Source organism: Xiphias gladius, chromosome 6 (genome assembly GCF_016859285.1).
Source record: "Xiphias gladius isolate SHS-SW01 ecotype Sanya breed wild chromosome 6, ASM1685928v1, whole genome shotgun sequence".
NCBI classification, from domain to species: domain Eukaryota; kingdom Metazoa; phylum Chordata; class Actinopteri; order Istiophoriformes; family Xiphiidae; genus Xiphias; species Xiphias gladius.
Window position 1 is genome coordinate 1,559,498 of NC_053405.1, and position 15,841 is coordinate 1,575,338.

Genomic DNA, 15,841 nt, shown 5'->3' on the forward strand with positions numbered 1-15,841 from the left:
TAGTGGATTTAGCGTTGGCAGAGTTGCCAACGATCCAGCAGCTGAAGCCACAGAAACATAAACTAAAACCTCAGGAGGAAACACATTCAGTCAGGCCTGTGATTCAGAGCTGCCTTTGTAACTGTGGTCTCTGGCGCCTGTGATGAGTTTATTTCAGATTTTCTTCTTTCTTTTTTTTCTTGACCCACAAATCTTTTGAAACTTTTGGTCTGAGGGTTCTGGCCCTTTCATCAGACATGCAGCCTTGAACAAACCTAAAAAAAATCAGTTCCAGTTACTTTATTCCAAATGGTGCTCAGCAATTAGAAAATGATGCCAAACCTGAAATCATTTATTCTTTTAAAATCTTATTCAACGCCTTGTGTGACGATACCCCGCTGGTTTTTCATATGAGGCGCATAAAGCACAATTCTGCACTATATAAAAGTGACTTGACTTGTGACCTGATTTAGGATTGTTGTTAAAGGATAATGGTCGTTAAACAGACTTAAATTACAGTCAGGTGCCCATATGAATACTGAAACAAGTTTTGAATACTTGAGATGAGGAGATCCCTCCATAATCTAGACTAATTTTTAAACATAAACGTAAAATCTTCCTCTTTCTTTTTTTAAATTATTATGGCCGTTATTTATTTTATTGTATTCATGTTTTACTCCCTCTTTTCTGTTTTATTTATTATTGTCTTATATCTGCTTTATGGTTTTTTATCTTTTATTTGTTTTGTTATTACATGTTCATCATTTTTATTCCCAAATTGTTTTATAATTTACAGTCGTTATCAGCTTCTCCGTCATCTGTACAGCGCTGACCTTCATGACAGTTGCTATACAGATAAAGTTTGATTGATTGGCCGGTCGTGTTGCAGGTACATCCATGATGACTCTGAGACCACTGAGGATGAGGTCGGTCTGAAGGTGACGGACGGTCTGAACTCAGCCGATGTGGTCTTGCCGATACAGGTGAGTTTCCTGCTGCCAAAACTGACATCAAATCATCGATCAAACAGCAACCGGTGCGACGCACCTACGCTATCTGACGTCCAACATTTGAGAAAGAATTTTAAGGGCTCCATGAGAATTTTTTCCTTTTTCGCACCTTTGACTAGATTTTTTTAAAAGACGTTCTCACTTTATTGAACTTGTAGTCATTATATGTTATGATATGTACTAAAATATTGGAATAGCACTAAATTCTGGATTTAAGACTTTTGATGTGAAAAACACCACGGGGAATGTTCGTACTTTTGGTCCGCTGGGGTTAAACTGACCTGCATCATGAACCTTTAAATAGTAAAATAACGGCCTCTGAAAATCCCGAGTGCTGTAACTTCTCACTTTGCTGCAGTGACTAACAGCTGCAACTTTTGACCACATCCGTCCTGTGATGCTGCCTGTGAACAGAGGGGGCAGCAGAAACGCTGCTGTTCAGCCCGGTGTTAACGTTGACATTTCTACCTCAGTTCATAACGAACATGTACAAAAAGGGTCAATTTTGCCAGAGATGTTTTTGGACGCGTACAAATCTAAGAGTAAACAGATGGACCACGAATGTCCACAACAATGGGAAAAAACCCATTGACCGTGACACCGGTCTTCCTCAGGGTTCACTGGGTGGTTTTTCTCACAAATGCACCACGGCCTGAGCTAAGATTGTTTTTCCCAGCCCACGGAGCAGAATTTCGTTGCATGCTGTGTGTTGTCCGTGGCACACAGAGGTTCAGCGTACTGCGTTTCTAGCCCCCAGAATACAGATGTTGCCTCCCCCGCTGTCCTTAGATCCTGCCGATGAACGATGAGCCTCCCCAGCTGGGTGGAGGTCTGCGGGGGGAGCTGAGCTGCGAGGAGGGGGGCCGGGTCCAGGTGACGGTGGACTACCTGTCGGCCACAGACCGGGACAGCGACGACTCCAGGCTGACCTACATGCTGGCCCGGAGTCCGGGTAGAGGGGAGCTGCAGAGAGCCGGACTGACTGTGGACAAGTTCTCCCAGCAGGACCTGCTGCAGGGACACATCTACTACGTCCACACAGGTGAGGATGCCTCATCGGAGGCCACACCGCGTTCACGGCATGCGGACCAGGTGTTTGTGTTTCCTTATTTCTCCGTCCGTGAATGCATCATTACCTAATCCCCATCCAGATCCTTTTTATTGTGTCCTTTAGCGCTGCCCTCTTTACCTCGAGTCTCCCGGCTGTAAACTGGCAGCAGTAGCTGGTGACACCGTGGGGTCTGGCTGACCACCAGTCTGGGCGTCAGCAGTGAACTAAAATTTGATGGATAAAGACATGGCTGGTCAACCCACGCAAATAACTTGATTAGCTCCAACTTTTCCTCAGGTCTTAGTGTCTTTTACTGGTTGTTTTTTTTTGCCCTGTACACTGATGTACTGTGTCCTACAGTATTCTGTATGATGTTGTAGTTTTGGTTGTTTTTTTATGAATTGAGACTCATTTCCCAGAATCCCTTCCTTAGACATCTTGGCATCTCGCAGGAGACAGAAACGAATCCTGCTCCTTTTAAAAAACTCCGTCTTTTGTGTTCAGGAGGCGAGATCGGACCTGAGCCGGTGTTCGACACCGTCACCCTCATCATCTCTGACGGCGAGGCTGGAGGGCTGGAGGGCTGTTGCCACGGAGACGCGCCACCCCCGCCCGTCCCCCTCCACGGCACACTTCCTGTGTACGACCTCAACATCACCGTTCTTCCTGTCAACAACAAAGTCCCCACCGTCACTCTGGGTAGGATGCCTCTCGCTTCACTCTGAGGAGGTCATGAAACAGCTGGTCAGATATTAAAGGAACAGTTCGCCTGTAGGGAACCTGCTTCTTATAAAGCACAGAGTTTATTTGACCCTAAAAAGGCCAAATCTTATTTGTAAAAACCTTGAAATGTCAGGAGACGTTCTACACTTAGAAACTGTCGATTATCTGGGTCCATGTTGCATTGATTTAATTAATTATATCATTAGGAATGATTATCAACTAGAATCAATGACTAACTGAATAGACGTCCCTACTGGTTTTCCATCAGGCTTTCATACTTTGGATTGTATGATCGCATTAACTTGTGATGCTAAACCGTGTTGGATTTACCTTGATGAAACGTGTAGAAACCCTGCCCTCACACATGGCTACAGGTTATGACTGACGCTGTGCTCACCAGCACCTAAGACCCGAGTGAAAAATATGTTACCCACAGGTGGAGCCGGAGAGGTTTTTATTTTGGGGGTGAGGGTGGGGTTCCACGCTCCACCTGGGCAAATCACAGACGCATCCTGCACATACTTGTGATGCAAACGGTTTTCGGCTGCTGTTTAAGTGAGCTACAGAACGTTAGCTCATCGAGATACCGTAGCCTTGTTTACTCCAGCGGCGGCAGCAGCAAGCAACTAAAAGCCTGGTTCGTAGTCGTGTTCACTTTCTAGGGGGTGTCTATAGGCATCAAAAAACCCACACCTGCTGTGTCTTAAGTAAAGTCCCACAAGCCGACGGCGTCTCGACGCACATTGATTCCCCAGAAAAGCGGCAGTGTTGTCAGATTCGCTCCCCGGGTCGACACAACTCATCTCTTCACCCGACTACTTCTTCTATCAGCGTGGAGCTGACTGATGTTGCTGCTTCCGTCCTCGAGTGTGGCAGCAAGAAGTGGTGAGGAAGAAAGAGAGAATCAAGACGGAAACAACAAGCACCAGAAATCTTTACACGAGCCAAAAGACGTGAAAATGATCGGGACTGCGGCTTTCTGGTGTCCATTATAAAACGTTAGGCGGTGGTGACAAATACCCTTTCCCAGAGCCCAGCGGGACATCTTCAAGTTACTAAAGATAATTAGGATTTAGATATACAGTGTGTGGACCTCACACGTGACAGCTCTCAACAAGAAAGCACGGCAGTGTCCCCACCTCCTGTGTCGACTGAGGAAGGTGAGCCTCCCTCCACCCGTCCCCACCAGGTTCCAGAGAGAGAGCATCCTCACCACCTGCATCACTGTCTGCTATGGAAGCTGCAGAAGAAGTCTCTGGCCCCAAGACTTTACAGCGAACGCTGAGCAGAGCAGAGAGGACCATCAGCGCTTCTCTCCGCTCCACAAAACCAGTCCACGAAGCAGGGTGCACCCACAAGGCCTTCTGCATTGTTTAACTGTCCCGCCCACCCCAGCCGCAGCCTCTTCAGCCCCTTACCATCCGGCTGGAGGTACCGGAGTATCGGGACCTCCTCTGTCAGGCTGCACCAAAGCTTCCTCCCTCCAGCTGTGAGGACGCTCAACTTGCCAGCTTACCTTCACCTTTCTCTACCCACTTGAGTTTGCAGCTTTGTTAAATTAAAGGATTTAAAGACAGACTGACTGCATTGTGAACAGAGCCGCATTTCACAGAGAACGTCTCAAATAGAATTCAAAGGGAGAGTGGCAGAGATAAATGCTGCAGCTTTCGTGTGTGTGTGTGTGTGTGTGTGTGTGTGTGTTGTGTTATTGTCGATGCCAACACCTCCTGGTCTTCGCTGCCGACAATCCTCTTAATGCAGCAGAGCAGCTCTGACCCCGACGACACGCCATCACCTATCAGTCCAACGCACACTCTGCACTGGGAGAGGCGAGGGAGGGTGCAGTCGAACATACACAACATGAAACGCACACACACACACACACAAACCCTCTCTCCTGGGGGGGGCGATAGTTCTCGCTGGAGTCGGAGCCAAGAAGAGGGATTGGAGGAGCTCTGTGGTTATCAATGGAGACCAGTGACCACAGGGACACGCACTGGGATGACAGAGAGGTTGTGTGTGCGTGCATGTGTGCTTGTGTGTGCGTGTGTGCGGGGGTCATAGCAGCATATTTTTGTTTACAAACTGCAAAAAAATCTCAATTCTACCTCCAAAGTAGTTTGAGTACAAATCAACTTGTTTCACAATTTTTTTACAGAATCAAAATCATTTGGTTTTCATTCTGTTGCAGTGCCGGCCTTTTACAACTACGGGACAAAATTACTTGTCAGGACAGATATTGTGATAAACATCCATTTTAACAAGTTACATTAGAAAAAATCCTTATTTCCTATAACAAGAGAAAAAAAATCTTCAATCAGCAAGTTTAAGTTTTCCAGCTGTATGTTACTATGGCAACCTGTAATAATCTGTTCCAAGAACATTCCCAGACATTTCTTGAAATAGGTTGATTTTATTAGAAACGGGTTGAAATATTCTCACCAGACACTCTTTGCTAAGATCAGTAGAGTTTCTAAATTTCAGTTATAGACAGAAAACACTTGATTAAAGTCGAGGGGTTTGCTGTTTCCTGTTCTTCGTGTAGTTCCTTTGTGTATTTAAGAAAAGGACGTTAATACAAAAAAAAACAATAAATAGATACATAAAGTGTGTGTGTGTGTGTGTGTGTGTGGGGGTCATAGCAGCATATTTTTGTTTACAAACTGCAAAAAAATCTCAATTCTACCTCCTTTTGTCAGCTCCTTCATTTAAAACATCTTAATTTGCTAAAATAAAGTAGTTTCAGTACAAATCAACTTGTTTCACAATTTTTTTACAGAATCAAAATCATTTGGTTTTCATTCTGTTGCAGTGCCGGCCTTTTACAACTACGGGACAAAATTACTTGTCAGGACAGATATTGTGATAAACATCCATTTTAACAAGTTACATTAGAAAAAATCCTTATTTCCTAAAACAAGAGAAAAAAAATCTTCAATCAGCAAGTTTAAGTTTTCCAGCTGTATGTTACTATGGCAACCTGTAATAATCTGTTCCAAGAACATTCCCAGACATTTCTTGAAATAGGTTGATTTTATTGGAAACGGGTTGAAATATTCTCACCGGACACTCTGTGCTAAGATCAGTAGAGTTTCTAAATTTCAGTTATAGACAGAAAACACTTGAATAAAGTCGAGGGGTTTGCTGTTTCCTGTTCTTCGTGTAGTTCCTTTGTGTATTTAAGAAAAGGACGTTAATACAAAAAAAACAATAAATAGATACATAAAGTGGGGGGGGGGGTAAAAATGAACTGTGTGTCCCTGCTATTGTACCTTCTACATTCATAATTTTATGTAAGTAAAAGTAAGTATTAGCATCAATAGTGCTCCATATGCAGAGTGGCCCGTTTCAGAATAACATTTATTATTGTACTGCTGGGTAAATTCACCTAAATTAATAAAACGTCAGAATTTATTTGTTGATTATATTTTGTATTAATGTGAATCTGAAAAGTAACTAAAGTTATTAAGTAATCTTAGAGCAGTTAAAAGTAAAATATTTCCGTCTGAAATGTGGTAGAGTAGAAGTATAAAAGCAGCAGAAAGTCAAAGTTGAACTTTTTCAGTTAAATTAAATTAGCTTTAATTAAATTGGCACACCGTGGCCTGTTGAACCAGTCGCCCAGTTTGCCGCTCATTTCTAGAAATTTCCCGAAAACCAGTGAAACTGCTTTTGGAATAAGTGGGATTGTTTAAAATTTAAAAAAAAAAAATTTCAAGCCTTAAAAGTTGAATCTGAGAGCAAAGTTTGTGTTGTGTTAATGTCAGTCGGATGTTTTTTACAGTTGTGTTTGTTGTGTATGAGCGAGTGTATCTGCTTATTCCAAAGTCTCATTGTTTGCACATTGCATTGTGGGTGTTTTTTTTTTGGCTTTTGAGCTTGTGTGTGTGTGTGTGTGTGTGTGTGGTGTTCTCAACGTGTCGGCCGGGCTAACGAGGTTGGCACTGACGTGTTTTAAGTGAAATCTGCCTATTGTCTGCTTGTATTGGCTGAGATTATCATTTCCCTGTGTGTGTGTGTGTGTGTGTGTGTGTGTGTGTGTGTGTGTGTGTGTGTGTGTGTGTGTGTGCGTGTGCGTGTGCGTGTGTCTCAGGAGAGTGTGGACCGCGGACAATGAGCGTCTTTACAAAACAAAAGAGAAAAGAAGCGCATCCCCGCTCCACAATAGCCGATGTGTACTAGTCGTCTCGCTAGCCGGATTACTGCAGCGCTACCAGCGGCAGGATAACTCGCTAATCCTGCCAGCATATCTCACCATTCATTCAACACCAGCACCGCCAAACAGTGCAGGGTTTGGGGGTTTGTGGTGGGGTTGTTTGGGAGGTGTATGTGGTGTTTCTTGGTCTAATTAATTAGCAGTGAATAAAGATGCAGAGTAAGAGCATTAGCGCAGGGAAACGAGAGGAATCCAGCTTTACCTTGTGTCTTATTTTAGAGGGACGCTGGTTTATCAGTGAGATCCAGGACTGTCCATCACTAATGCTCACACACAGTCACACAATGTATATATTGCACGTACACTGGGTACATAAACATGGATTTTGGCAGTATGGATGCGGGTTCAGAGGTGTTTGTGTTTGTTAATTAACAGGCGTGTGAAGGAAGATGGCGGCTGGACGGGTTCATTAGCAACTGACAAAGAGATGGAGGGATGGACAAGTAGCTGGACGGACAAGCAGCTGGCCTGGGCATCGTTCAAACATTTTCCTCACCGATGCCTTGCCTTCGATTCCGGTTCCCGAACCCAACCTTTTTTCAATATCAATTTTATAAAATCCATTTTAACGAAAAAAAAAATTACATTTCACATTACGGTACAAATATGTAGTTTTACTTTCAGCCCCGTGGCATTTTTAAACACTTACAGCAGTTTCATAACACAAAAAATATAAACCTATTTACCACAACTGTCTGTTAACATGATATCAATAAATAAAAATGTGTAAAAGCCAGAATCAAACTGGGAACCTTCAGATCTCCAGGCGACTGCTGTAAAGGTAAATTTAGTAAACAACCATGTACAAGTTAGCCGAACTTTTACGTGTGCCTAACGTTGCCAGCTAAACTCCCAGTCAGGCGCCGTCCCCAGTAATCTCGGATGAGGTGGAATCCGGCGGTGGAGATTTTGAAGGAGGCTCCGTAACATCAGGTGGAGTTGAATGCTGGGAGGAAGATGGCTTTGGTCCGTTCTTCCTGCAGTCAAACACGGAGCAGTCAAATTTATTCCATGCATTCCAAGCGTTACCTCAAATTTGCCGTGTTGCTGGTCTTGCCAGCAATGTCCTCTTGGCGTATATCGCATTGCGTGCTATTGGCATCAAGCCGGACAAAATGAAGCCACACTTTTGATCTCTTTGACATTTTGACACCTACAATACGACGCACACTGTAGTCAACCCTCGCAAAATACCAAGACACACACATACGTGAGCCCAGTCTCCCAATGGGTGTAACGTAGTGTTTCTCCTGCAGGCCTCTACGACATGATCGTATAACGTTACGTTAGACAGCCAATCAGCAGCATTATTAGATCCTGGTACAAGCACGCTGCATGCTTATTGGCTCACTGATGAGATTTACTCATCGGTATCTGAATTTGGTACCGAATGACGAGACGTTTTTCGATGCTCACTAGTATCGAAAGCAATTTGGTCGGTGCCATAAAAGTTTGCGGTTCGGTGCCATGAACGTATCGAAGTTCGGTACCCAGCCCATGACAGATGTAGAGGTTGATAGATGGTTGGATGGACGTGCAGCTTGATGAACAGAAACTAGAAAACAGCCATGTGCACTGGCTTCTCCTTCACTAACACAACCCCTCAAATAATTCACTGTGGTCGTGGAACCCCACCATCGGAGGTCCGAGTCAAGCCATAGTCCAGGCACTTTTTTCCATATTTCCTGCTTTTGGTTTTGTTTTGTTTGGTTTTTTTTCATTCTCTCTCTGGTGGCTGTTTCTTAGTGTCAGCATCTTGGCATTTCACACTGCCACTGATTAGAAATCGCCCCGTGTCTCTGTAGTCCAGCTACACTCGCCAAATAGGTTTCGCATTTAAGAGGTTAGTTTCAGAAGTCGGTGTGTCCTATAGGTGGTGCCCTTTTGCAAGTATTTCATGCACTCATTCAAAAAAACCGAACAAAAAACAATATTTTTGTGTGATTTTTATTTCATATGAATTCATTTTAGCAACTTTCCCCTTGGGGGTCCCAGCCCCCAGGTTAGCAACCACTGCTATAGAGAATTCTTTTGTAATTTGGGCTAATTTTACTGAGCGTGTAGAAATTCCAGGCTCAATAACTGATAAAAGTTTTTTGATAAAAGGAAGATTTTGTTGCAGTGTACGATCATTTGTTTGTGATTGACTGTGTGAGTTCTTTATGACCTGGGATTTGAGGAAACGGCTCCGCTAAGTTTCTCGATGAAGTTTTCATGTTACTGAACGACGTGTATCTTGGTCCAGGTGAGTCCCTGTTGGTGGTGGATGAGGGCTCCTCAGTTTGTCTGTGTGGGGGTGTCCTGGGAGCCTCAGACCCTGACAGCCCCCCCGACCAGCTGACCTTTCACCTGGAGACTCCGCCTCTGCACGGCTTCCTGGAGAACACACTTCCAACACCTGGCTCCGAGAAGAGCAACGTAGGAGTCCGAGTCGGTCAGTGAGTGTGTGTGTGTGTGTGTGTGTGTGTGTGTGTGTGTGTGTGTGTGTTTGTATAAGGTACACCTGACCTGACCCTGGAGTTTTTCTTTTCCCAGAATCCTTCAGCCTCGTCCACCTGACCTCTGGTTTCATCAACTACGTCCAATCAGAACACAAAGGGGCGGAGCCAACTGTCGACCAGCTGTCCGTCAGTGTGAGTGACGGGCTGCATCGCTCCGCCCCCGTCCCCTTCTACATCATCATCAATCCAACCAATGACGAGACGCCTTCTCTGCTGCTCGCCAACTTCACCGTACGTACATCCAGCAGCTTAGTTTTCTGTTATGTAATAATCATTACAACCTCATGGGGGCGCTAGCACGGTAGTACAGTCACTCTCGTTGTCCTGCTGCAGGTGAAGGAGGGCGGGATCAGGGAGCTGACTCCGTCCATACTGAACGGTCTGGATCTGGACGCCCCTCCGGACCTCCTCACCGTCACGGTGGTGCAGCCGCCGGCCCACGGCCGCCTGATCAACGGCATCTACGGCACAGAGATGAGCCGCTACAAAGAGATGGGAGCTGACCTCCTGCAGAGGAGCCTCCCCGTCACCTCCTTCACCCTGCAGGAGCTCCGGCAAGGTGAGAGAAAAACCAACAAGTTGCTTCATCACAGGCAAGTTGCTGTCTCCACAAATAGCATACAACTCTGTATTTATAGTACTATTCTGTAAATACCATCTGAGCTGATTCTCCAAAGTACTAAAGGTCAAACAGGTCATGATAAAAAAGTTTTATGTATTTATTTTTTTGTTTTTCTATTATCATGAGAATTTCAAGAATGAAATTAACCTCACTTCTTTTCTCTAACGAAATGATCACTTCATGCTCTTCATGCTCGCAGGTAGACGGTGACATGCACTTTGGGATTGTGCCATGAGCTGTAAACACACTTTCTGTGGATGGACGTTTGTACTGACTTTGACTCAGCTTCTGCCCTTTTTGTTTTTGTTCTTTTTTGTCCTGTATATTTCCCTCTATCACTTATTATTTACAGAACATTTACACCCGATCGATGCAACTTCAAAACTCGCACCCCTTCTCCCCAGAGTCCCAACACACAGAAATCAGACACTTACTGCTACACAACATACTCCCCCAAGTGACAGGAGGCATCACTATTATTGTAGATAAATGTTTATAAATCCTCTTAGAAAATGCAGTCATATAATCCAGTCATTCCAGTGTTACAGACTTTTCTTGTTGCAGATTCACCAAAATTTAAAGAAATATGAGCTAAAATCAATAACAGCACTCAAGGTTTGCTAGCCTTCATATAACATTTTATAATATAATATAATATATATATTCATATAAGTGTGTATATATATATATATATATTTTTTTTTTTTAAATCCCCCCGAGGGGTGGTGGTGTGTCTTCCTCTCGGGTCCTCTCCCAGAGGCCTGGGAGTTTGAGGGCTCTGCGCAGTATCTTAGCTGTTCCTGGGACTGCGCTCTCCTGGACAGAGACCTCAGATGTTGTACCCGGAATCTGCTGGAGCCATTCTCCCAGTTTGTGGGTCACAGCCCCCAGTGCTCCAATTACCACTGGCACCACTGTTGCCTTTACTCCCCACATCTTTTCTAGCTCCTCTTTCAGCCCTCGGTATTTTTCCATCTTCTCGTGTTCCTTCTTCTTGAAGTCGCTTGGGATCGCTAAGTCTATCACTATTCCCTTCTTCTGTTGTTTGTCGATCAACACGATGTCTGGTTGGTTAGCCATCACCAGTTTGTCAGTCTGGACCTGGAAGTCCCACATCTTGGCTTTGTCAATGTACAATATATATGTATATATATATGTGTGTATATATATATATATATACATATATATATGGCATGTCTTGCTGAGATGTAGCGGCCCTGGCAAAAGCATGTTAATAAAGCAACTGAAAACGGAGCAACATAAGCCAAGGATTTAAAGGGTTATTTCACTTTTTCCATCTTGCATTGAGTTTTTACACAAGGTCTCTGTACAAGCCCTCAGCAAAACCTCCTCTCCTGCACAGTTTTTTAATGTATGGAAAGTATATGTGTGTATATGTACAGTATGTAGACATGAAATTACTGTATTTGTATGTAAATGTGTCTGTGTACCTTCCCAATGGGAAGGTAATCTGAGAATCTCTGCATTTCTAACTAATTATAGATCTTTTTCTTCCCCCTTCCTGCTCCTCTTCGTACTCACTGCCAAATATCCCTGCCCTCCCTTCCACCTGCCCTCCTTCTCCCTGTCTCTTCACCCCCACCCGCCCCTCCTTCTGCAGGCATGAAGATCATGTACATGCACGATGACACAGAAACCCTGAAGGACACCGTGGCTCTGCAGCTGACAGATGGCGTCCACACAGTCCAGGGGACGGCTCAGGTCACTGTGCTGCCGGTTAATGACGAGAAACCAAGACTGATCAAGTAGAGGCGCACACACACACACACACACACACACACACACACACACACACACACACACACACACACACACACACACACACACACACACACACACACACACACACACATACAGTTGTGGATTTGTAAGTGATGATATGAGGATGTAGCGTTTAATGCCTGTGATATATGTGACATTTCTGGAAATATGTGAGTGTGTGAGGTTTTAGGTCAGGGTCAGTGGAGTTTTCTGAAGGGCTCGACAAGCCGTCGGTGGGCAGCCATTTTCAGGTCTCTCCAGAGATGTTCGACAGGGGTTCAAGTCAGGGTCATGGATGGGCCACTCAAGGACGTTCACAGAGTTGTCCCTAAGCCCCTCCTGCGTTGTCTTGGCTGTTTGCTTACGGTCATCGTCCTGTTGCAAGGTGAACCTTCAGCCCAGTCTGAGGTCCTGAGCACTCTGGACCAAGTTTTCACTAAGGATATCAGACTCTCTGTCCCTGATGCTGAAAAACGTCCCAAAAGCATGATGCTGCCACCACCGTGCTTCACCGTTGGGATGGTATTGGGTAGGTGATGAACGGTGCCTGGTTTCCTCCAGACATGATGCTTAGAAAACTGAGGCCAAACAGTTCAATCTTGGTTTCAGCAGGCCAGAGAATCTTGTTTCTCACAGTCTGGGAGTCCTTATATGCTTGTTTTGCGAACTCCAAGCAGCTTTCATGTGTCTTTCAAAGAGGAGAGTCTTCCATCTTGCCACTCTGCCATAAATCCCAGATTGGTGGAGTGCTGCAGTGATGGTTGTCCTTCTGGAAGTTTCTCCCTTCTCCACATAGGATCTCTGGAGCTCAGCCAGAGTGACCATCGGGTTCTTGGTCAAATCTGCTACCAAGGGCCTTCTCCCCCCATTGCTCAGTTTGGCCGGGGGACCAGCTCTAGGAAGAGTTCCTGGTTGTTCCAGACTTCTTCTATTGAAGAATTATGGAGGCCACTGTGCTTGTGGGAACATTCAATGCAGTGGAAATTTTTTGCATTATGAGACCTTATATAGACAAGTGTGTGTCTTTCCGCATCATGTCCAGTCAATTGAATTCACCACAGGTGGACTCCAGTCAAGGTGTCGAAACATCTCAAAGATGATGGAGAGAAATTGGAGGGACCTGAGCTAAATTTCAAGTGTCATGGCAAAGATCCTGAATACTTTTGTCAAAGTGATAATTCAGTTTTTCCTTTTTAATAAATTTACAGATATTTCTAAAATTCTGTTTTCGCTTTGTCATTATGGGGAATTGAGTGTAGATTGACGAGGGATAAAATTTATTTAAACAATTTTAGCATAAGGCTGCAGCATAACAAAATGTGAAAAAAGTGAATGGGTCTGAATACTTTCTGAACGCACTGTACTTGTGAGGTGTTTTTAAAGATTTACATCTTCAGTAGGAACCAATGGGCTTGGAGCAAGATGCGGTTTGTCATGTGTGATTTCTTAAAACAAGAGAAACTGTCTTTAAATGGCATCAGACTGTTTAATTTGTAGTTTTATGTTGATTCGCTCTGACATAAATCAACAGGAATTAGGTATAATTAGTAAAACTGTCTGGTGCTGCTGTGAAAACCAGACCAGAGAGACTCACCAGGAGGGGATGAGGTCAGGGAATCAACATAGGACGGGGGGGGGGGTAACCTGTGTGTGCACATGTGGCCGATCGCTTTGCTTGAATGAGTGGTTACTAAGGAAATCTGTGATCCCCTCCTCCACCCCCCACACATAATATTTTCATTTGAACGAATGATTGGGAATTTGCATCCTTGACTGGGTTCCCCATGCCGTCCCATCAACGTGCCCCCGCAGCCCCCCCACCACACTGTCCCCAGATCAGTTGTTGGTGTGCGTGGGTGCGTTGGCACAGGCCAAGCTGGTACTGTAAAGGGCACCGAGGCAGAAGTAACGCAGAGACTTGGCAGATGCCGGCCTTGTTTTTGCGTTCCTGCAGGATGGACGCAGAAGCTTCTCTCCTGCGTGGATTTTATTTCCAAGTGAGGAAGCAACCAGACGGTTTCTGATGTTCAACCCCCCACCGCCCACCCCAACACCACCACCACCAACCCAGATCTCCAAGATCCCGCCAGAAAACCTGCTGTCACACAAACTTTCAGCTTCTTCCTGCTCGTATCACAGTGAAAGTATCAGCAGGTTGTGTCGTCTCATCACACTGTTCCCCTCATTCTAAAGTACTTTAAAGGATCGTTTTGACTTATTATTAATTGGGTCTTATTTTTTAGTTTTGTCCATCATTTCCAGTGCTCTAAGAAGAATTCCAATGCTTTACTTGAAATGGATATTATAATTATAATGGATATTGTTATTATTACAGTGTATGAAATGACAATGTGAAAGGTGTCAGCTTATTGTTGCTGTCCGGGCCACAGCTTTGCTGTTCTGGTTCCCCTTACAACGCTCTCACAGCGTCGTTTTCAGAGAAACAGCAGTAAATGGGCTCTGTCCACTACCTGCTGAGCAGCAAACAGCAGACAGAAACAGTCAGAGAGCAGCTGGTGAACATAGTGGAGCATTTAGCAGCTAAAGAGCCACAGATTTCCCTCAGGAGCTGGTGGAGACCAAAACCAGAGCTAAAGAGAGGGAGTACTGGACTTAAATTCATCAGGTAGATTCATCAGCGTTCCCCTTTTGAAATGTGGGGAAATGAACTCATCTGTTCCAAATGAGTTCCAGATGAGTTCATTTCAGTGGACTTTCATTATACTAAAGGGGATATTGTTACAATATCATTTCATTCAGGACATAGTGATACTGGAGTTGTTGGAGATTAGGTTTGTCTCTTTTTCAATAGATTTGCATATGTGCTACCTCCACTTGGAGTGGCAGCAGTAGATCCACTTATTTTTACTGCTCTTTTGAAAAGCTGAGCGGAACAAAATAAAGTCTGAACTGAAGCTCAGGTGGACTGGTTTGTTCACCTGTTGAAGCGGCCAGAATACCACAGAAGAAGAATAATGCAGAAAAGGAACAAAATCAGCTAAAACTAATCTAAACCTCAACCCAGTTCCGAATGTACAGTGAACATATAATCACGGTTCTTCTTCTTCGTTGGTGCTCCAGGAATGCTGGGTTGGAGGTGGACTCTGGTGAGCACAGGGTTATTTCCAGTGTGGCTCTGGAGGCCGAGGACCTGGACACCCCCCCAAATCAAGTGTACTACTTCCTCAATGCTGCGCCACGATTTGGAAAACTGCAACTGAAGGTGAGGAAACAGCCCAGTGTGTGTGTGTGTGTGCGTACATTTCGTGTACGTGTGTGTACATTTCTCTTTGTGAGGACGAGGCTGAATTTTAGACCTTGATACCGGAGACATTTTGAAACATCGAATTGAGGCCGTTTTGTCTGATCCTCTCCTCTTCACAGGGCTGTTTGTTGGATTAGGGGTTAAGACGCATTCACACTGCTGGTCGGTGCAGCGTTTACCACTCCAGAACTCCCGGTGTACTAAACAAAGCCGTGTTCATACGGAACTAACGTTACTTCCAGTAGATCGCTACGCGTCTGAGACTCAGACTGTGTTTGTATCAAACCGTCGTAGCAGCACCTGCATGCTGTCATTTCACCAAGTGCAGATGTTCTTGTCTGATCTGATCTGCGGTCAGTTTGTTATTGCACAGTTCTGGAAATTCAGAAACACAAGTAAAGTGAGCTGACCTTGGAAAACAGCAGCTTGATTAAAAAGAATTCTTAACCCAAGGCCCAGCTTACTTGTTTTTCTGAAACTTTCAACCACATCTTGTGGCCTTCCTCAGATGGAGTTTGCTCAGTTGTCATCGATAGATTTATTTTCCCAACCTAATAAAAGAAGACCCAGGTTTTTAAGTACGTGTAATTTTCCTGTAAGGTGAGCTCACGTTGAGCCAAATGACAGAACTTATTAGCACTTGCACTGAGTGAAGGGTCCACTCGGGGCTGTGACGGTTCTGATCTGTGTGA

At 44.6% G+C, this 15,841-nt stretch overlaps 1 protein-coding gene across 1 annotated transcript in view; it reads left to right on the forward strand.

The window, feature by feature from the left end:
- Nucleotides 1-15,841, forward strand: part of frem1b (Fras1 related extracellular matrix 1b) — a 50,988-nt gene that overhangs the window by 14,377 nt on the left and 20,770 nt on the right. The window contains exons 14-21 of the mRNA XM_040128169.1: nucleotides 869-962; nucleotides 1,779-2,031; nucleotides 2,545-2,739; nucleotides 9,225-9,413; nucleotides 9,515-9,711; nucleotides 9,814-10,039; nucleotides 11,724-11,868; nucleotides 14,966-15,107. Coding sequence (XP_039984103.1) covers nucleotides 869-962; nucleotides 1,779-2,031; nucleotides 2,545-2,739; nucleotides 9,225-9,413; nucleotides 9,515-9,711; nucleotides 9,814-10,039; nucleotides 11,724-11,868; nucleotides 14,966-15,107 — 1,441 coding nt within the window. The remainder of the gene's footprint in view (nucleotides 1-868; nucleotides 963-1,778; nucleotides 2,032-2,544; nucleotides 2,740-9,224; nucleotides 9,414-9,514; nucleotides 9,712-9,813; nucleotides 10,040-11,723; nucleotides 11,869-14,965; nucleotides 15,108-15,841) is intronic.